Genomic DNA, 23534 nt, shown 5'->3' with positions numbered 1-23534 from the left:
GGTTTCACCATGTTGGCCAGGCTGGTCACGAACTCCTGATCTCAGGTAATCTGCCTGTCTTGCCCTCCCAAAGTGCTGGGATTACAGGTGTGAGCCACCGCGCCCTGCGAGTAATTCTTTATTTCTCTCTCATGTAATAAAGTCTAGAAGTAGGCAGCTCAGTGATGATTTGTTAGCCCTGTGACTATGAACAATGTTAATGGCTTCCTGTACAAGATCTAAGGTGGCCTCTCAGGCTCTAATCACATGACATTCCACCTAGCAAAAATAAAAATAGATTCCTCTGCCTACCTGCTCCTTGAGAGGATATGTCCCAGAAGTTGCACGTATAACCCCTGCCTCTGTATCACATTGGCCATAACTTAGTCACATGTCTATAATTACGTTCTAAGGAAAGCTAGGAAATACGGTTTTTATACCGGAAGGCCACGTGCCTATGTTGCCACGCTGTTGTCATAGTTTTTCCTTCCTTCCTTCCTCTCCCCATTTTCTCTCTCTCTCTATCTTAATGTCAGATCTAGTTTGTCTCCCGATTTTGATCTTAAAATGTTTTAGTTTAAGGTCTTTTGCAGTTCCTTATAAATTTTTAAATCAGCATGTGAGTTTTTACTTAAGTGCTTGCTGCAATCTTGGTAGGTATTGCATGGAATTTATAGATTATTTTAAGGAGAAAGTGATATCTTAATGATACTGAGCCGTCGTCTTATGTGGTGTATGTCTGTTTATTCACCTTTAAGTTATCATAGCAATATGTTTGCAGTTTTTATTTTACAGTTCTTGCATATGTTTTGTTAAATTTTTCAGATTGACCATTCTTCATCCTTGTAGCACTGGCCTTTGTCCTCCCTGTCCTGTTCATTGAATTAATGTACTAACATATTCAATGCTAGTGTGATTGTTTTCACTGCAGATCAATGCTTCCAGTGCCACCTGCAGTGGGCCCAACTTTCAGCTTTGAATTAGATGTAGAAGATGGAGAAGTAGAAAATTACGAGGTTAGTAGATTAATTGTGAATTAATTTGGGGAGTATTGTGTGCATGAAAGTATTATTCTACTTAACTCTTTAAACCACAGGCGTCCAATCTTTTCACTTCCTGGGCCACATGTAAGATACACTAATAGTAGCCAGTAACCTTTTAAAACATTGCAAAAAATAAATCTCATAATATTTTGTGAAAGTTTATCAATTTGTGTTGGGCCACATTCAAAGCCATCCTGGGCTGCATGCAGGCCATGTGTTCGACAAGCTTGATCTAAACATTTATTAGGTAAACACTTTGTGCATTTCAAGATACAAACATGTCATAAAAATGATTTAACATCTTTAAGGATATTTGAATATGTACTACCACATAGCTATGATAACAGGTAGATTGGTGCTCTATTAGAATTACGTACAATTCCAATGAGAATGCAAATGAGAAAACTGAATTTTGATGAGATATGTTGAAAAGATTTTGTGGAAGCCAAAACGTTTGAGCAAGATCTTAAATAATGTAGAAGCTTTTTCATCTTTAAGATTGAGGCAGAGAAGTGCTGGACATTCTTGAGAATCAACAGATGGTCTGTGGTTAAAGTAAAAGGGAGAAAACCGGCATTTGATTGGAAAGCTTAATGGGTTGTCCTTCAGTGCTTGCTACAGAGTGGACATAATTTTGAATATTATGGGGGAGGAAGGAGCCACTAAATGTTTTTGGTGCTTTATGTCATCAGTACTCGTTAAGAGTCCAAACTCTGCCAGTACTGTGAAGTTAAAAAATGGTGACAAGGAAACCTATTTAGGTGTTGTAATAGGTCAGGCGATAAATTATAAAACCATGCATGTTCTGAACTTTAGGAACTGTGAATAGAAAGGAGTACAACAGTCGGCCAATTTTTGACAAGGCCACCAAGAAGACACAATGGGGAAAGATAGTCTCTTTAAGAAATGGTATTGGGAGGCTGAGCGCAGTAGCTCACCCTGTAATCCCAGCATTTTGGGAGTCCAAGGCAGGCAGATCACCTGAGGTCAGGAGTTCGAGGCGAGCCTGGCCAACATGGTGAAACCCCGTTTCTATAAAAATACAAAAATTAGCCAGACGTGGTGGTGGGCGCCTGTAATCCCAGCTACTCGAGAGGTTGAGACAGGAGAATCACTTGAACTTGGGAAGCGGAGGCTACAGTGAGCCAAGATCACACCATTGCACGCCAGGCTGAGTGACAGAGCAACACTCTGTCTGAAAAAGAGAAAAACAAAACAAAAAGAAATGGTGTTGGGAAAACTGGATATCCACCTGCAAAAGAATGAAACTGGACCTTTACACCATACATGAAAGTTAACTCAAAATGGATTAAAGACCTAAACTTAATATCTGAAATGATAAAAGTGCTTACAGAAAACAGGGGAAAAGCTCCTTGATATTGGCCATGGATATTTGGCCATCACACCACAAGCACAGGCAACAAAAGCTAAAATAAATAACTAGGACTACATTGAACTAAAAGGCTTCTGTACCGCAAAAGAAAGAAAGAAAATGAAAGGCAGTCTACAGGTTAGGAGAAAATATGAAAAGTAAACATCTGATAAAGGGGTTAATATTTAAAATATACAAGGAACTTATACAACTCAGTAGCAAAAAAAATGAATAACCCAATTTAAAAAAAATGGGTGGAGGACCTGAATAGACATTTTTCAAAGAAGACACAAAATGTCTAACCAGGGATATGAAAAGGTGCTCAACATTGCAATCAGGGAAATGTAAATCAAAACCACAATAAAATACCACTTCACACCTGTTAGGATGACTGTTATCAAAAAGTAAGTATTGGCAAGAATGTAGAGAAAAGAACCCTTTTTCCATGGGCTGCAGAGTGAATGTTTGTTGGCAGGAAAACAGCATGCATCTCTTTGTACATCTTAATCAGAGCACTTGAGCGGTAGTATTTTGAAAGGAATCTTTTTTTCTTGAATGGGTCTCAAAAGTGGTCTTAAAATATTCCATAAATCATACTGTAAACAGACGTTCTGTCATCCAGGCTTTATTACTGGGCAGAGTAGATTTAGCATAATTTCTTAAGGGCCCACAGAATGGCAAATGAGCATTGGCTTCAACCTGCAGTCACCAGCTGTATTAGCCCGAACAAAAGAGTCAGCCTGTTTTTTGAAGCCAGGCATTGCCTTTCTAGCTATGAAAATCTTAGATGGCATTCTCTTCCAATATGGGGCTGTTCTATCTACATTGAAAATCTATTGTTTAGTGTATTCACTTTCATCAGTGATCTTAGATAGAGCTTCTGGATAACTTACTACAGCTTCTATATCAGCATTTCCTGCTTCACCTTGCACTTTGTTATTATAAAGATGGCTTCTTTCCTTAAACTTGATGAACCAGCCTCTGCTAGCTTCCAACTTTTCCTCTGCAGCTTCCTCACGTCTCTCTCAACCTTGATAGAATTAAAGAAAGACAGGGCCTTGTTCTGGATTAGGCTTTGGCTAAAGAGAATGTTGTGGCTGGTTGGATTTTCTATCCCTATCACTCAGACTTTCCATATCAACAGTATAGCTGCTTTGCTTTCTTATTCGTGCATTCACTGGAGTGGCTTTTCTGTTTTTTCTTTTTTTTTTTTTTTTTTTCTTTTTTTTTTTTTTTTTTGAGACGGAGTCTCGCTCTGTCGCCCAGGCTGGAGTGCAGTGGCCGGATCTCAGCTCACTGCAAGCTCCGCCTCCCGGGCTCACGCCATTCTCCTGCCTCAGCCTCCTGAGTAGCTGGGACTACAGGCGCCTGCCACCTCCCCCGGCTAGTTTTTTTGTATTTTTTAGTAGAGACGGGGTTTCACCGGGTTAGCAAGGATGGTTTCGATCTCCTGACCTCGTGATCCGCCCGTCTCGGCCTCCCAAAGTGCTGGGATTACAGACTTGAGCCACCGCGCCCGGCCTCTTTTTTTTTTTTTTTTTTTTTTTTGGAGACAGGGTCTCACTCTGTCACCCGGGCTGGAGTGCAGTGCCACCATCTCAGCTCACTACAGCCTTGACCTCCCAGGCTCAAGCGATTCTCCCACCTCAGCCTGCTAAGTAGCTGGGACAGTAGACGCATGCCACCACACTTGGCTAATTTTTGTGCTTTTTTTTTCTCTTTTGCAGAGAAAGGTTTTGCCATTTTGCCCAAGGCTAGTCCGAGTGTTGGGATTACAGGCATGAGCCACTGTGCCCAGTGAGAATGGCACTTTTTCTATTCGAACTTTGCCTTTGCGTTTAGAACTTGGTTACTGGTTTGGCACAAGAGGCCTACATTTTGGCCTGTCTTGGCTTTGACATGCCTTTCTTACTAAGCTTAATCATTTCTAGTTTTTGTTTTGCTTTTTGAAACAGAGTGTTGCTCTGTCGCCCAGGCTGGAGTGCAGTGGCACAATCTCGGCTCACTACAAGCTCCGCCTCCTGGGTTCACGCCATTCTCCTGCCTCAGCCTCCCAAGTAGGTGGGACTACAGGTGCCCGCCACCTCGCCCGGCTAATTTTTTGTATTTTCAGTAGAGACAGAGTTTCACCGTATTAGCCAGGATAGTCTCGATCTCCTGACCTCGTGACCTGGCCGCTCGGCCTCCCCAAAGTGCTGGGATTACAGGAGTGAGCCAGGACGCCCAGCCAATCATTCCTAGTTTTTAAAGTGGGAGACATGTGACTCTTTCACTTGAACAATTAGAGGCCATTGTGGGGTTATTAATTGGCATAACTTCAATATTGTTGTGTCTCAAAGACTAGGAATATCCCAGGAGAGGAAGAGAGATGGGTGAATAGCCAGTTGGTCAGTGGAGTAGTCAGAATACCCAACATTTATCAATTAAGTGTTCTTTCTGTCTTATACAAGTGCAGTTTGTGGTACCACAAAGCAAGTACAATAGTAACGTCAAAGATCAGAGAACATTATAGCAGATATAAAATAATGAAAAAGTTTGAAATGCTGTGAGAATTACCAAAATGTGGCACCAAGATAAGAAATGACATGACTGTTGGAAAAGTTGAATTAATAGATTTGCTCAACATGGGGTGGCCACACACCTTTAATTTTTTGTTTTTGTTTTAAAAAGGTAGTATCTGGGCATGCAGTAAAGCAAAGTGCAGTAAAATGAAATATGCCTGTGTAGTCTTTATACTGTAAGAACTTAACATATTTTATTGTCATAAATTGTATTTGTTGACCTTTGTGTACCATGGTATATATGAGATATAAAAGATCATTATCAATGATACAATAAGTTTTATCTAAATTTTATATATTGTAATCACCATCGATTTGGCAATTTACTTTTTTTTTTTTTTTTTTTAAGATGGAGTCTCGCTTTGTCACCCAGGCTTGGAGTACAATGGCGCAGTCTCGGCTCACTGCAACCTCTGCCTCCTAGGTTCAAGTGATTCTCCTCCCTCAGCCTCCCATGTAGCTGAGCTTACAGGTGCACGCCACCATGCCCAGCTAATTTTTTTGTAATTTTAGTAGAGATGGGGTTTCACTGTGTTGACCAGGTGGGTCTCAAACTCCTGACCTCAAGTGATCTGCCTGCCTCAGCCTCCCAAAGTGCTGGGATTACAGGCTTGAGCCACCATGTGCAGCCTGGCAATTTACTTTCTATTCCAGCATTTAGAAGGGCTAGGGAGCTAGTGAAAGGGGAACAAATTATTTAGATGATGCAATTATCTAAATAATGTTGACACAGAAGCAGAGTTCTGGTATCATAATAAAACACACACAGTTATTACCACATTAATTATTGACATTTGGGGAAGTTAATTCTGTTTCTCTCATCTATCATTATTTGTTACCCATTCTGTTAACACTGGGGCAACCTGAAAAATGGAGAAAAGCAGTCCACAAAAGGCAGACTAATTGTGGGATAAACCAAATGAGTTATTAGAGTCATTAAGGAAAGGAGGTACTGATGTAAAATCAATAAGCATAATAATTGACTGGGCACAGTAGCTCACTCCTGTAGTTCCAGCACTTTGGGAGGCCAAGGCAGGTGGATCACTTGAGGTCAGGAGTTTAAGCCCAGCCTGGCCAACATGGCAAAACCCTTTCTCTACTAAAAAATAAAAAATACAAAAAATTAGCTGGGTGGCGGCTACTCGGGAGGAGGAGGCAAGAGAATCGCCTGAACCTAGGAGGCGGAGGTTGCAGTGAACCGAAATCATGCCATTGCACTCCACCCTGAGGATAAAACAAGACTCTGACTCAAAAAAAAAAAAAAAAGGCATAATAATTACAATATTGAAACACATCAAATATATTAAAGTTCATGAGTTGATAGTGGATACTTCAAAAAAAAAAAAAAGAAAGAAATTAGGTGGTCTCATCCTATCCTACCTAAATTCTGAGTATTGTTTAATATTAGGCATTCTAATAAATGAAGAATGATAAAATTAGAATATTACCATTTTACCCATTCTTAATTAATGGATCTAGACAGTATTCCATCATTGGCTGCTAACATAACCACTAGACATGATGGGCCTTATGGTAAAAGTTTTCACATCTACTTATTTATAGGACAAGGGGACAAGGAATTTGTTAAACCCAGTGGGTCAGGGATGGGAGGTTCATTTAGCACATTTCAAACTGGGAATTTCTACAGCTCATTAACCTGGTTTCTTCAAATTTAAGAGTGAAAAAGAGACTTGAGACATATTAAGCCATGGTAAGTTATGGATTTGTTTGGATCCTTATTTGAACAAACTACTTTTTAAAACTTTGAATTGAAACAAAGACATTTGAACATTAATTGGTCCATTTGATGTTAAAGAATTAGTGTTAATATGTTAGGTGTGATGATGTCATTGTGGTTATATTCTAAAAAGTCTATCTTTTTAGAGCAGCGATTCTCAACCTGGGGACAGTTTGTCTCCCGAAGATATTTGGGAATGTGTGGAGACATTTTTGATTGTTACAGCTGGGGGGTTGTTAACTGGCACTAAGAGAGCAGAGGGAGGCCAGGGATGCTGCAAAACATCCTGTAGTACCCAGGCCAGGTCCCATAACAAAGAATTATCTAGCTCACAGGGTCAAAGTTACTTTGTTTTACAGATGCACTTGATACTAATGAAATGATACCATCTTTCAGTTTTGTTTTAAAATAATGTGAGCTTTAGGATAGATGGTAATAGATAAAAGATTAGCCAAGGACTACTGACCTGCATAATGGATAGATCAAGGTTCATTAATGTTGCTTTTCTACTTTTGTATGTGTTTAGATTTTTTCATAAGAAACATTTTAAAAATTATTTTAATAGGGCTACGGTGGTACGCAATTGTAGTTCCAGATACTCAGAAGGCTGCGGCAAGAGTATTGTTTAAGTTCACAGGAGTTCGAGGCCACAGTGCACAATGATCATGCCTGTGAACAGCCACTATATATACTCCAGCCTGGGCAACATAGCAGGACTCCATCTCTTTAAAAAAAAAAAAAAAAAAAAAAATTGGAATGCAAAACATAAAGACAGATGAAAATATGTCATCTTTTACCGCTACAGGCCCTGTTAAACCTGGCAGAGCGACTGGGAGAGGCAAAGCCTCGTGGACTGACTAAAGCAGATATTGAACAACTTCCTTCTTATCGGTTCAATCCTAACAACCACCAGTCAGAACAGACTTTGTAAGTACATTTTTCTGACATCACTCTGCTAAATTTCCTTTTCTACCTTTATGAAATAAAAACATAAGAGTCATTAAGGTAAAAGTTGGGAGAGGAAACAAAAAGTTAAAAGAAAATGCTTAAGAGTCAGAGATAACTTTGATAAAGATAAGTTATCTCTATTTCATAGTCTAAGCCAACGCTTGTCCAATAAGTCAATATAGAGCTAATTAAATGAAAAATTAAATGTCTTAGTCATTCTAGCTAATGGCTGCTGTGTTGGGTGGTGTGGATCTAGAACATTTCTGTCATCTTAGAAAGTTTTGTTAGGGCTGTTTTGGATTTTAATGTTGCTTAGCAATTTTGTTTCTAATTGACATTCTAGAATGTTTTCACACAAGATTGAAACTTCATGCACATAAAGTTTGAGGTTCTTACCAAAAATTTCTGCTTAGTATGGGATCTTTTATAGCTTTATTGATATATAATTTACATACCGTAAAATTCCATTTAAAATGTACAGTTAAGGCCGGGCACGGTAGCTCACACCTGTAATCCCAGCACTTTGGGAGGCTGAGGCAGGTGGATCGCCTCTGGTCAGGAGCTTGAGACCAGCCTGGCCAAGATGGCGAAACCCTGTCTCTACTAAAAATACAAAAATTAGCTGGGCATGGTGGCAAGCGCCTATAATCCCAGCTACTCGCAAGGCTGAGGCAGGGCGAATTGCTTGAGCCCGGGAGGCGGAGGTTGCAGTGAGCCGAGATGACACCACTGCATTCCAGCCTGGGCGACAGAGCGAGACTGTCTCAAAAAAATAACAATAATAATAATTTTAAAAGTACAACTCAGTGGTTTTTCGTATATTCAGAGCTGTGTAACTATCATGACAATCAAATTTAGACCCGTTGCATCACCCTAAAACGAAACCCCTCACCCACTTCACCCACTAGCAACACTTTTCATATTTCTACCTCACCTTGGTTCCTCCTCCCCATCCTCAGTCTACACTGTGTCTATATAGATTATACATAAATGAGGTCATATATGATCTTTTTGTGTCTAGCATCTTTCACTTAGCATAACTTTTTCTATATTGTAGCTTTTACTAGTAAGTCCTTTTTTTTTATGGCCAAATAATATTCCACTGTATAGATCATATTATTATTTTTATCAGTGGATGGACATTTGGGTTTCCACTTTTGGCATTGAATAATGCCAAAGGTAAATAATGGCTTTGAATCACGCTATATTGTCTATTTTTTTTTTATTATTATTATTATTTTTTATTTTTTTTTTTTTTTTGAGACGGAGTCTCGCTCTGTCGCCCAGGCTGGAGTGCAGTGGCCGGATCTCGGCTCACTGCAAGCTCCGCCTCCCGGGTTTACGCCATTCTCCTGCCTCAGCCTCCCGAGTAGCTGGGACTACAGGTGCCCACCACCTCGCCCGGCTAGTTTTTTTGTATTTTTTTTTAGTAGAGACGGGGTTTCACCGTGTTAACCAGGATGGTCTCGATCTCCTGACCTCGTGATCCCCCCGTCTCGGCCTCCCAAAGTGCTGGGATTACAGGCTTGAGCCACCGCGCCCGGCCTTTTTATTATTATTATAGCCAGCCTAGTGGTTGTGAAGTGGTATTTCCTGCAGATTTTTTTTTTTTTTTTTTTTTTTTTTTGAGACGGAGTCTTGCTCTGTCGCCCGGGCTGGAGTGCAGTGGCCGGATCTCAGCTCACTGCAAGCTCCGCCTCCCGGGTTTACGCCATTCTCCTGCCTCAGCCTCCCGAGTAGCGGGGACTACAGGCGCCCGCCACTTCGCCCGGCTAGTTTTTTGTGTTTTTAGTAGAGACGGGGTTTCACCGTGTTAGCCAGGATGGTCTCGATCTCCTGACCTCGTGATCCGCCCATCTCGGCCTCCCAAAGTGCTGGGATTACAGGCTTGAGCCACCGCGCCCGGCCCCTTTCCTGCAGATTTGATTTGCATTTCCCTGATAGCTAATGATCTTGAATGTTTCATGTGCTACTAGCCATTTGTATACCTGTTTTTCAGAAATGTCTATTTGGATCCTTGCTTCATTTTCCATAAATTGGTTTGTCTTTGTATTATTGAGTTGTAGAAGTTCTATACATATTATAGATCTCATCAGATAAATTATCTTCAAAAATGTCTTCCCTCAGAACAGGGATCTCTGAGGAATAGAATAATAAAAAGTGTAAAAAAATGTGTTGCCATTCTTGGATTGTTGAGTTTTTCAGTGATGTCCTTTGCAGCATAAAATGTTTAAATTTTGATTTTGATTTATTTCAGCCTACACTCAGCCCTCTGTATTCAGCCAACCAAAGATAGAAAATATTCAGGAAAAAATAAAAATAGAAAATAATAGAGCAATATGTAGTACAAATAACAATACAGTATAACAACTATTTACATAGCACTTACATTGTATTAGGTATTAAGTATATGGGAGGGTGTGCATAGGTCACAAACACTATACCGTTGTATATAAAGGATTTGAACATCTGCAGATTTTGGTATCCATTGTGGGTCCTAGAAATCAGTCCCCCCTCAGATACTGAAGAACAACTGCATTTCTTTTTTTGTTGTTAATTCTTGTGCTTTTAATGTCATCTCCAAGAAACCATTGTCTAATCCAAGGTCATGAAGATTTACTGTGTTTTCTTCTGAGAGGTTAATAGTTTAGCTCTTAACACTTAAGCTTTTTGATCAGTTTGAGTCAGTTTTTATATGGTATGAGGTAGGGGTCCACCTTTATTCTTTTGTATGTGGACATACAGTTGTTCCAACACCTTTTTTTAAAAAAATAGTATAGAATCTTTGGTATTAAGACTGACTTCATGTTAACTAGAAATTTTCGTGATAATCTGTTAGTAAAGCAAAACCCTCTTACTGCAAAACATCACAATTTTTTCAGGGTATTGGTTAATTTTGTTTAAAAATTTAAGTGATATTTTGATAACAGAATAAATTATCTTGTAGGTTTCAAGTCATAACAATAGAAAACCATCTGGTTTTATGGTTAAATGATCTTTTTGCTTTTTTTAGGTGTGTAGTATGCATGTGTGATTTTGAGTCAAGGCAGCTACTTAGAGTCTTACCCTGTAACCACGAGTTCCATGCCAAGTGTGTTGACAAATGGCTTAAGGTAAAGTGATAACATCTTTAAAGGAAATGACATTGAATTTTTCTATTTTATTGACCATAGGTTAATTAGAGTAAGTTCGTAACTCAGTGGACAGGAAGACAAAATGGAAACACAGCTTTGAGTATGATCTCTTTAAATGAGGAGAAAAGGCCAATAAAAATTAACTGCAGTCAACAACATAGGAGTGATTATACAAAACTCAAATGGATGACCTCTCGACAATCAGTATGTCCTTTCTCATGGCATACAGGGACAAAGCCCGAACTTGCTAGGCCACAGTTTGCTTCGAGAATTTAGAAGGCTACCTAATTATAGCTCTGTTGTCAGAGGTTTGCATGGAGAATAGTACATCTAATGTTTTTATTTAATTCTGACCATTTTCTCCTTTGTATATATGAACAAAAGCACAAAGGACACAAATCCATAAGAGTGGCTATGCCAGGGTGAAATTATTGCAGGGGCTTCTTTTTTATATATATATTTTTTGAAACAGGGTCTCGATGTGTCACCCAGTTTGGAGTGCAGTGGTACAGTCATGGCTCAATGTAGCCTTGACGTCCCAGGCTGAAGCGAGACGGGGTGTCACTATGTTGCCCAGACTGGTCTTGAACTCTTGGGCACAAGCAGTCCTCCCACCTCAGCCTCCCAAAGTATTGGGATTATACACTGCACCTGGCTATTTAATGTTTAAAAAAAAAAGTTTACAAAATCTGCTTTTTTACTCTTAATAGTTTCATAGTCTCAAATTGTAACAGTAGAATAAAAATGTGATACAGTAAAAGAACTTTAATAGGCTGGGTTCCAGTGGCTCCATGACTATAAAAAAAATTTATATAGTCAAATTTGTTATTTTTTAAATGAAGTGTTCTGATTTGGATAAAACTAGGTAACCTCACAATTTGGAGAGGAAGATAGAGTTAAAAGTCAGTTCTGAGGGAGCACAGTTCCATAGTATCTAACTTAGCCCAAACTCAATCCTGAAGACAAAGAATCTTATTTTAAAAGGAAAGCATTATGTGTGCAAATCCCTGACATGTGCAAACAGAGAACAATCAAAACCACAAGTTCCATGTGGCTGATAGTTGGAATGTGAGGAAGAGTGGGAAAAGAAAAGGTGTTCAGAGAGAAAATCAATGACCAGCTTGTTGTGAAGCCACTCTGATGCGTGAAGGAGTTTAGATGTAATCCTGAAAGCATTTGGGAAGGATATAACAGACTCTTTTAGAAGGATTTCTGGCCACTGTTGGAGGATAGAGTAGAAGAGGTAATTTCTGAGAGACAGGGAGATAGAATAAAGACGTGGTGGGCCAGAGAATGGATAGTGAAAAGAGGGACTGATTTGAGCATTACCATAATGCAGAAATAAGAGGAAGTAGGAGAACAGGTGATGCTTATGTTTCTGGCATTAGCAACTCCACAAATTATGGTCTCATTTGTTGAAAGGGAGAAAGCAAATTTAGGAGCCAGGGAACCAGGTGAGTAAGTAGAGCTATGGTATAGATCCAGTCACCTATTTTACAGTCACGCTTTCCTCAGTACCACTAAATGTTTTCTGTGACTTCATTCCATTAAGAATAGCCAAGGGGCCAGGAATGGTGGCTCAGGCATGTAATCCCAGCATTTTGGGAGGCAAAAGCAGGAGGATCGTTTGAGGCCTGGAGTTGGAGACCAGCCTGGGCAACTTAGTGAAACCCTTGTCTTTTAAATTGGCTGGGTGTGGTGGCACACACCTGTTAATCCTAGGTTCTCAGGAAGCTGAGGCAGGAGGATCACTTAGGCCCAGGAGTTCAAGTCTGTAATGAGCTGTAATCATGCCACTGTGCTCCTGTGGATAACAGGGTTTAACCCTGTCTCAAAAAAGAAAAAGAAAAAAAAAAAGACTAACCAAGGTGTTTTAATGTCAGTTGTTAACTTGGTCCAAACTGGTGAATGTAATCTTGTTTGTATATTTTAACAGACCTACTAAAAATCATTCATGGAGGCCGAGGTGGGTGGATCACCCGAGGGTCAGGAGTTTGAGACCAGCCTGACCAACATGGTGAAACCCCGTCTCTACTAAAATACAAAAATTAGCCCGGCATAGTGGTGGGCACTGTAATCTCAGCTCCTCGGGAGGCTGAGGCAGGAGAATCGCTTGAACCCAGGAGGCGATGGTTGCAGTCAGCCAAGATCATGCCATTGCACTCTAGCCTGGGCAACAAGAGCTAAACTCCATCTCAAAAAAAAAAATTCATGGGCTAATTCGGAAGTTTGTGGGTTAAAAAAAGACACAAATCGCTTTGTACCTCTTCAGAGGAACAAAGAATGTAAAAACTGTGGGAAGTAAAAGTAGTTCCATTGCTTTTAATATGTTTCATTGTATATGTCACAATTTAAACAAGTTTTCCCTTTTATTTTGTAGGCAAATCGTACTTGCCCAATTTGCCGAGCTGATGCTTCAGAAGTGCATCGGGATTCAGAATGACCAACCTAAGAAGCACAAATTTAGTTTGGGTGTTCCTCATCACATGTATATACGGACTATCCATTGAACTTAATCTGTGTGGCTTCCAGCCCTCCCTTTACCAAAAGGGTCAATGGACCTTTCTTTGCACTGTGTGACTTAATCAACTATAAAAGCTTACAATTAGTCTTCACAGTTATGGGATTGTTATACTAACCGTGTGATTGGAACTCCAAAGACTTTTTCTTTAGCTTAATTTTGTGTGTGCACTAACATTCCCTGGTTTTTGTGTGATCATTCCGAGTGTTGCTGCAAGATTACAGTGGACGTGATCTTTTAGCATGTGCTTTTATAAAAAGTGGTAGCTACAGATGATATAGCAATCTACCTTATATAGAGCCTTCAGAAACTGTGAGTGGAAATGAATGCAGCGTATGACTGTTGGTGACAAGTGTATCTGTGTGAGAGTGTGCACAACTACTTGTGAGAGGGCATGGTAGCTAACGTGTGTATGAGATCCTATATACCAGCATGTACCAAGAATGTGTGTGTAGTTTTAATTATGCTGCAATGTATAATCTGGTGTGTTATTTAAACAGCACTAGTACTGTACACTGGTTTTTTTCCCCTTGTGTTTGCTGTTGCACACTGATTGCTGAGGGTGCATCAATTACAAGCATTGAATACTCCATCCCCTTCCCTCCCAATGAATGGAATGAGAAAAGCCTTCTTCCTTTGCTTCAGGCAGCTGTCACCTTCTCTTTATTGGTGGTCCTAAGTAGGTCACTTAAGGAAAAAAAAAAGTGTAACAAAATTCTCACTCCATGAACCTGATTTTTTTTATTCTGTTGTGGAAATTTTAAAATCTCCAACTTGCTGTTTCCAAAAAGAAGGTGCAATATCATACATTATCAGTTAGCAATATTAGCATTTCAATCAATGATTTGAATGTTGATACTTTTTTTCCTTTACATTTCCAGTTTCTTACAGAAAGTACCTGTGATTTTTTTTTTTAATGTTTAGATTTGTAGTCTATTCTGAAGATATTTGATTAATATATTTCTAAGAAGACCACTAGTTCCATGAAGTCTCACCTCGTTGACTTCCACCAGAACAAAATCTGTTAATTCAGCTTGACTTCTGATATGTATTCTGTGTTCAAGCTCCTGTGGGCAACTAAATTGTTTTAAGAAAGCTGTATTTCTGTCCATATTAATTCACTTGCCAGACTCCAGTTCTGAAAGTTGTCTAGTTCTTCCTTCATCACATGTGCTTCTCATCGAAACCCCTGTTTCAGGATGGATCAAGTGCTGTTACAGCTCATGTTCCTTAGACCTGATTTGTTTTGATGTTTTATCGCTTTTCCTTTTAATTTTTGTTTGAATGAGAAAAGTTTAATACAACAGGTGTCCAGAATACTTGCAGTATAAATGAAGATTTGATTTTTGTATAAAAAATAATGCTGTTAAACAGGAATTGACCATTAGTTGATCTAACACATAGCTGTGTGGGATTTTTTTTAGTAGGTTCTTTGAGCATAATTCAGATTGTTTAAAGTCATTTTTCCAGCAGTGTTTAAATTACTTTCTCATTCTTTTAGTGTTTTCAACATTGTCTGCCTCTTCCTGCAGTTGATGTAATTGCTTTGTTTGCAATAGCACAAGCTGCATTATTCCAGTCAGGACTGTGATAACTTGCTGCCAGCCCCACTCAACTTTCAGTTGGTTCTGTGTCAGTTTTCCACTCAGACAGTGTTAACTACTTGTTACTGCCATGCTGCTTGCCCTCCCTTGAAGTGTCTATAAGCTCATCACAGCCTAGAGTTAAGTAAAGTCAATTCACAGAAGCACAATTTTGCCCTTTTTGAGACACTGTTGCCTCTATCTAGTCGTACACGTAGGGTTTTGCACACTCTGTTTGCCCTTAGGTTGTCAGTGCATCAGAAATACATCTAAACAGTGGTAAAAATGCACATGTTATAAATCATTAGGATATCCCTCACCTGTTCCTGATGAATAAAAAGTGTGTTAAAGACCAAAATTCTTGGCATAATAATCAGCTACATACAAATCACGTATAGTTTAATCTTTTTTTAAAGAAAAAAAAATCATGTTTAAAATGGCAAAAGCCCATCTTATACACTTTTATATAGCTGCAAAAAATTTATATCTGTACAGATCTAACATAACACTACTACACTCAGTATTCATTTTATTGAAGCATGCAAGTAAAGCACTTTTTCTAATTTATATAGAGATACCTAATTAACACGGCACATTGTACTAATGACTAGGAGTAGCAGCTTTTTCTTCCCTCCCTCTATGAATTCTTATAATGTCCCTTTTTCTGTAAATTTTTGAGAGGCAGTTGGCAATTTCGGAGGCAGCAGGGTCTGTTTTGGTAAAGTCTTGAATTTCGTTGTTGCACTCTTGTGACTGATCTCTCTGTGGGAATGTCTTTTCTTTGCATGGGGCTCATAGAGATGTGTGCAGACTTATTGTGGTTAGTGTGTATCAGGAATACACACACACACACACACACACACACACACATACGTATTCTGACCAGCTCAGGCTTGCCACAGTGAGCAGCTTTGTGGCTAGCAAAAGAGAACAGTTTATTTGTGCCCAGCCATTGTCACCTTGGGTGATGCACCAGATAGCAGGCAGATGTTGGTTCATGGCCTTCGTCCTCTTTCCTCCTAAAATAATATTGGCTTTACCATCTTAACTCAGCTGTGGGTTTTTTGTGGGTTCTTGTTTGTTTTTTGGCGTGAATTGTCATCTTTGGTGTTTGTTTTTTTTTTAACCCCCACCCCTCAAAAAAAGTAAGGCCTCCAGGTATCAAGATCTCATATTAGGATTTTCTGTCCTTAACTTTTTGAGCAAAATCTGGAAAATGTGAAAGCATATTTAGATTTTATATACTATCTGAAATGTGATTTGTTAAGATTCTTAAATTTGGGCCTCTTAGAATATTTTGAATGAGATCTACCGACTCATTTGTGAGAATATTTTTCGCAGATATCTTTGGGCCTTTTCATTAGAAAGCTGTTTGTCCCCCTGTTGGTACATTTGGTTACCTCATTTTGCCGTTTGTTTCCGATTGTGAAAGCTCACAGGGGTGTTTTTTGGAATCATTTGCTGAGTCATTTTCTCAAATCATATTCCATTGTATCAGTTAACATATAGTTTTAAATGTATGTATTATAAATATCTGTAACCAAATCATTTGAAGGCTTGATAAATTTTTAACAAAGTTTGTACATTTTTTATGAAAGTTACTAGTAATGCTTTACTAAGTAGTGCAATGAATTTTTATTTTTAATCCCTGTGCCCAATTTTGGAGTTGAGAGGGTTGTTGGTAATAAATGTATGATGTACACTTAAAACATTTGTTGTTTCATGTCACTGTGTTAGGGATGGGGAAGGGTTGTATATGCATGGGGATGGAGAGAGAGCAGCAGGAAGATAAAGCTAGGTTGAATTACTGGCTGCCAGATTCTGTATTTCTGCATTTGTGTAAACAACTTAGAAATGCAAAAGTAACTAGCATTGTAACATATGGTACATATTTATAAAGGCCAAGAAGATAGCTGAAAGAGTACAGCCAAATATGTGGTATATGCATTTGAACAGTAGAGATATATAAGCAACATAGTGAGACCCCTATCTCGACAAAAATGTTTTAAAAATTAGCTGGGCCTCGTGGCACACACCTCTAGTGCTAGCTACTTGGAAGTCTGAGGTTGGAGGATCACTTGAGCCCAGGAATTTGAGGTTACAGTGAGCTATATTTGTGCCACTGCACTCCAGCCTGGGCAATAGCCAGAAGACCCTGTCTCTAAAGGGAGGGAAAAAAAAAAGCTGGGTACGGTGGTTCACACCTGTAATCCTGGCACTTTGGGAGGCCAAGTTGGGCAGATCACAAGGTCAAGAGTTCAAGACCAGCCTGGCCAACCTGGTGAAACCCCGTCTCTACTAAAAATACAAAAATTAGCCAGGCATGGTGGCACATGTCTGTAATACCAGCTACTCGGGAGGCTGAGGCAGGAAAATCGCTTGAACCCAGAAGGCGTAGGTTGCAATGAGCCGAGATCGTGCCACTGCACTCCAGCCTGGGTGACAGCAAGACTCCATCTTGGGGGGCGGGGGGAGATGTAGGTAACTAGAATTCAACTAGTTCTTTCTATATATATTAACCATAAGAGGCGGGAAAGAAGACTGCAATAGACAACTAGTCAGATTCGTCCACATTAGCTACAGTTTATGTACAACTTCCTGTCAACATAATATGGAAAGAGGAGCCTCTGCTTGTCATTTTCCATATGTTTGTATAGTTTTCTTTTGACTAAAAAAGGAAGAAAATAAAAATATGCAAATGCTATGTTAAGATTTTACCCTCTTGACTGGCTCCAGTACTCATCTGACAGAAGTGACCACATCCTGATTTTTTTTCCCTCCTTTTTCCAACATACGTAGAAGAGTACTTGTGTTTAACTTTGAATGTTTCAAGAAACCCAAAACTTACGCCATGTCTTATGACAGAGGCATTTACTGCTAAGTACCCATGCCTACCCAAGTCACCCTACTTAAATAAGTCATGGAGGGGCATGGTTCTGGCCAAGGGCTTGTAAGCATAGGCTATGTGGCCTTTCCATGCAGAAGCATACATAAAAGCCAGCTTTCTTCCTCTGCTTGGGTAGTCGCATCCTGTGTCACTCCCTAGAAAAGAGTTGTGGTTTTTGTTTTGTTTTGTTTCCCCTGCTCTTTCCTCCAGGCTGGAGTGCAGTGATGTGATCTCGGCTCACAGCAACCTCCGTCTCCCGGGTTCAAGTGATTCTCCTGCTTCCGCCTTCCAAGCAGCTGGGATTAAAGATGTGTGCCATGACACTCAGCTAATTTTTGCATTTTTAGTAGAGACAGGGTTTATGCCACGTTGGCCAGGCTGGTCTCAACTACTGACCTCATCACCCGCCTCAGGCTCCCAGAGTGCTGGGATTACAGGCATAAGCCACCATGCCCAGCCGAGAGGATAAGGTTCTTATGAATGGGAGGATCACATCACAGCTAAATGTTTCCGCTCTCTTGTACACTTCAATGAACTAGATGAACAAGGCTGTTCAATAAAGTGTAATTAGCCACATGATTTTAAATTTTGTTAGTAGCCACATTAGAAAGAAAACTTGAAATTATTTTTAATATTCAGTCAAATATACCAAAATATTTCTACTGTAATATTAAGATCCTTTACATTTTCTCATACCAAGTCTTTGAAATCCAGTGTGTATGTTACATTGACAGCGCATCTCAATTTGGACCAGCCACATTTCAAATACTCAGTAGCCACATCTGCATAGTGGCCACCAAGTTAGATGGCATAGGTCTAGACCAGAACTATGCAAAGCTACCTGGTTTCTAAAGAACTGAACGTTGCTCGTGATAATCCCAAGATGATTTGCTATTATTGCATGCCTTAACAAACTATAGTATGATTTTAAAACATTCTATATATAGTTGAATGTAACTTTCGTTGCTATAATACATTAGAAAATACTCATTTTTAAAGCAGTCTGAATTTCTCTGAAGCTGCCATAGATAACATTCAAGAACAAAGCTGCTTGTTTGTCAGTAAATTTTCAGATATATTTGCTTGAATTCACAGCTATTTAAATTGGGCCAGGCACAGTGGCTCCCACCTATAATCCCAGCACTTTGGAGGCCAAGGTGGGTGGATCACTTGAGGTCAGGAGTTCAAGACCAGCCTAGCCAACATGGTGAAACCCCATCTCTACTAAAAATGCAAAAAAAAAAAAAAAAAAAAAAAAAAGAGTCGGGCATGGTGGCTCACACCTGTAATCCCAACACTTTGCGAGGCTGAGGCAGGCAGATCATGAGGTCAAGAGATCGAGACCATCCTAGCCAACATGGTGAAACCCCGTCTCTACTAAAAATACAAAAATTTGCTGGGTGTGGTGGCGCATGTCTGTAGTCCCAGCTACTCTGGAGGCTGACGCAAGAGAATCGCTTGAACCCAAGAGGCAGAGGTTGCAGTGAGCTGAGATCGCATTCCTGCACTTCAGCCTGGCAACCCACCAAGACTCCGTCTCAAAAAAAGAAAAGCTGGGCGAGGTAGCAGATGCCTACTGTAATCCCAGCTACTTGGGAGGCTGAGGCAGGAGAATCACTTGAACCTGGGAGGCAGAGGTTGCAGTGAGCCAAGATCATGTCACTGCACTCCAGTCTGGGCAACAGAGTGAGACTCTGTCTCAAAAAAATTTTTTTTTTAATAATTTGATCCTCGTAAAATTCAGCATTCCGAAGAATTGGGGGTAGGAAACTTGAGCCTCACTTTGAGATGGAGTGGATTCCTCTTGAGATTCTCTACAGCACACATACTCTTGACCTTTTCATGTATCTCTGTCTCCTAATTTGGCAGGAAATACAGGAAAAGAAACAAGGAAAAGGCCAGATGTGGTGGCTCAAGCCTGTAATCCCAGCACTTTGGGAGGCCGAGACGGGCAGGTCATGAGGTCAGGAGATCGAGACCATCCTAGCTAACACGGTGAAACCCCGTCTCTACTAAAAAATACAAAAACCTAGCCGGGCGAGGTGGCGGGCGCCTGTAGTCCCAGCTACTCGGGAGGCTGAGGCAGGAGAATGGCACAAACCCGGGAGGCGGAGCTTGCAGTGAGCTGAGATCCGGCCACTGCACTCCAGCCTGGGCGGCAGAGCCGTTTCAAAAAAAAAAAAAAAAAAAAAGAAAAGAAAAAGAAACAAGGACAAAACATCAACATAGTGACAGCCAGGAATATTGAATATTACCTTATCATCTGAAAATATGTGGTAGAATTAGTTTGGATATTTCCCCACTATAGAAAAGAAGTGAATTGTTCAGGAAGAAGAAATTCACCTCCCCTTCAAACGTCTAGTTCTTGGTCTACACATGGGAACAATGCATGGTGACTGGTTAATAACCAGTGAGCCACAACTAGCAGTCTGCCAGGACCCAGTAGTCTGGCTAAGTCAGGTGGTTATTGCATATCTTCTGGTGAAGAGTTCTCCAGTTGGGTGTGGTCGCTCACACCTGTAATCTCACTTTGAGAGGCTGCATCTGGCTGATGGCTTGAGCTCAGGAGTTGAGACCAGGCTGGTCAACATGGTGAAACCTCATCTCTACAAAAAAATACAACAACAAAAAACAAGGCCGCACGTGGTGGTGCACACCTATAGTCCCAGCTACTAGGGAGACTGAAGCAGGAGGATTGCCTGAGCCCAGGAGGTAGAGGCTGCAGTGAGCTCTGATCATGCTACTGCACTCCAGCCTGGATGACAGAGTGAGGCCCTGTCTTTAAAAAAAAAAAAAAAAAAAAGACCCTCCAAATGTGTGCTGACGTGGATTTCTGAGAGTTCAAACTTAATCCTAGTATGATAGACATTTCTGTAGTCAGTGTAAGCAGTATTGTATCCAGACATCCTAATTGGCTCTTTTTCTCCTTTTCTGCTTTTGGACGTTAGTACTGAACTTCAGCTGAATCAGAGGAAAACAACGACTCATCTACCAAAATAAGGCCGGTCCCCTTGCCAATAAAAAATGTGTCACTGTCCATGGTGATTCATGCTCAGAATGCCCCATCCTTGATGCCATTAAAGAGGAAAATAGGTCACATTTACTCTAATTCCAGAAGATCTACAGGAAACTGAGACCATCTCTCTGATCAAAGCTACAAATTTTATTTAGGGAAACAAATCAGGAAAAAGAACTCACGTTGAGTTATTGTTCAACACACACACAGGTCCTTGCTAAGGAATATTCACAACCTAACTCGGCTCCATGAGCTTTTATTGAGCACCAGCTTATGCCAGGCAGCTTTGAAATCAGGTCTACTATTAGTGTATTCATTTCGTAGTGCTGCCATAACAAGTTACCACAAATGTGATGGCTTAAAGCAAAGTTACTCTCTCATGGTTGAGGCTACAAGTTAGAAGTCAAGATGTTGGCAGAATCGGTTTTCTCTGGCGGCTCTGGGGGAGAATTTGTTCCATGCCTCTCTCCTAGCTTCTGATGGCTGCTAGCAACCCTCGGCATATCTTGGCCTGTAGACATAACTCCAATCTCTGCCTCTGTCTTTACATGGCCACCTCCCACGTGTCTATCTTCTTCAGCTGGGTGGAAGGTCCCATGCCTCTGCACAGATGTCAGCAATGAGATCGGCTGTAGGGATACTTGTAAGAAAAGCCCAATCCAGGCTGGGTGCAGTGGCTCATCCCTGTAATCCCAGCATTTTGGGAGGCCGAGGCAGGCAGATCACCTGAGGTTGGGAGTTTGAGACCAGCCTGACCAACATGGAGAAATCCCATCTACTAAAAATACAAAATTAGCCAGGCGTGGTGGCACATGCCTGTAATCCCAGCTACTCGGGAGCCTGAGGCAGGAGAATCACTTGAGCCCAGGAGGCGGAGGTCGTGCCATTGCACTCCAGCCTGGGCAACGAGAGCGAAACCCCGTCTAAAAAACCAAACGAACAAACAAAAAAGCTAGATTTGTTTCAACTCAATAAATCATTTTGGATCTGTTCTAACAAAGGAACTTGAGACTTCAGAATGTCTCATCATAAAGGATGGCCAAAATAATTTGGCCTAGAAAATGTTAACAAAGCTCACTCATTCCTGCAGTCAAAGATAAACCTCAGTCATGCTCTCACAGACTGATTTAAAGTAGCACTGCTTTCTGGTAGGTCCATGAAAATAAATTCACTATGAAATGCATCATCAGATAGATGAGCTTAAAGGGAATAGATAGGAAGCCTACAACCTGTGTCCCACATGGAGAATCAAAATCTAATGAACCTTGAAGACATCATGCGAAGTGAAAGCAGCCAGACACAAAAGGCCACTTATTGTATGATCCTGTTTATATGAAATCTTAAGAATTGACAACTCTACAGAGAAAGTATTGATGGATGAGTGGTAGACTAGAGCTAAGGGGATAGTGGGGTTGAGGGTGATAATGAAAGGCTATAAGGTTTCTTTGGGAGGTAATGAAAATGTTCTAAAATTGATTATGGTGATGGATGACAACTCCAAGTATATTGAAAGCCATTGAATTGTACAAAGGGGATCAATTGTATGGTACAATTATCTCTAATTGAACTATATATTAATAAAGCTGCTTTTAAAAAGCACAATGACATATACCCACCAGAAAATATCTATAATTAGAAAGATTAACAATACCATATGTTGGTGAGGATGTGAAGCAAACAAATTCCCATCCGCTGTTGATGGTAACATAAACTGGAACAACCAATTTAGAAAACTGGTTGGCATTGTCTACTAAAGTTCATGTGCTATAACCCAGTCACTCTTCTTCTAGGTATATTCCTAATAAGATGCATGCGTATGGGCACCAAAAGCCATGTACAATAATGTTCACAGCAGACTATAAAAGCCCAAAACTGGAAACAATCCAAATGTTTATCAACCACAGGGCTGATAATAAATTATGGCTGAGCTTTACAATGGTCTTTATACAGCAAAGAGAAAACCAACTACGCCGAGCAACATGGGTGAATCTTGCTAATGCACTGAAAAAGACCCAGAAGAGCACACTCCTGTGCCTTATTCAATATACTTGTGAGAATGTTCTTACAAACTGTTTCAACTGTAGGAAGATCAACAAGCAGAATTGATCTGTGATGTGAGAAGATGTGATCATGATTACCCTAGCCAGGCAGTTGTGACCTACAGGAGCTCAGGGCATGAGGAGGTATCTAGGCTGTCAATCATTTTTATTTGTTGATCTGCATGTTTGGTTGCACAAAAGGTTCAATTTGAGAAATTCATTGTTCAATCTTCCGTATAATTTTATAAACTTTTTTTTTTTTTTTTTTGAGTTTTGCTCTTGTTGCCCAGGCTGAAGTGCAGTGGCGCGATCTTGGCTCACCGCAATGTCTGCCTTCCAGGTTCAAACCATTCTCCTGCCTCAGCCTCCCAAGTAGCTGGGACTACAGGCCTGCGTCACTATGCCTGGCTAATTTTTTTTTTTTTTTTGTATTTTTAGTAAGAGACAAGGTTTCTCCATGTTGGTTGGTCAGGCTGGTCTCGAACTCCTGACCTCAGGTGATTCGCCCGCCTCAGCCTCCCAAAGTGCTGGGATTACAAGCATGAGCCACCACACCTGGCTATACATTTTATTTAAAAAAAATAAGTGGTAGACCCCACTCTGTGACATTTTATAGAGGCACAGCTGTACAATGCAAGGGCAGGTGAATTTTTATCATCCAGATAGCTTTATCAATATCCCTAATGCTGTATTACATAAAACCTAAACAAGTT

At 40.3% G+C, this 23534-nt stretch overlaps 1 protein-coding gene across 16 annotated transcripts in view; it reads left to right on the top strand.

Moving 5' to 3' along the window:
- The window catches only part of RNF38 (ring finger protein 38), a 143670-nt gene extending 127080 nt beyond the window's left edge, over positions 1–16590 (top strand). For all 16 annotated transcript variants that reach the window (XM_037998253.2, XM_007968727.3, XM_037998258.2 and 13 more), the window contains 4 exons: positions 911–995; positions 7499–7620; positions 10655–10754; positions 13156–16590. In XM_037998253.2, the coding sequence (XP_037854181.1) occupies positions 911–995; positions 7499–7620; positions 10655–10754; positions 13156–13218 (370 nt within the window). In that variant the 3' untranslated portion in view covers positions 13219–16590. The remainder of the gene's footprint in view (positions 1–910; positions 996–7498; positions 7621–10654; positions 10755–13155) is intronic.
- Positions 16591–23534: the final 6944 nt, after the last annotated feature.

This window comes from Chlorocebus sabaeus, chromosome 12 (assembly GCF_047675955.1).
Source record: "Chlorocebus sabaeus isolate Y175 chromosome 12, mChlSab1.0.hap1, whole genome shotgun sequence".
NCBI lineage: Eukaryota > Metazoa > Chordata > Mammalia > Primates > Cercopithecidae > Chlorocebus > Chlorocebus sabaeus.
This window is presented reverse-complemented; position numbering and strand designations above follow the sequence as displayed.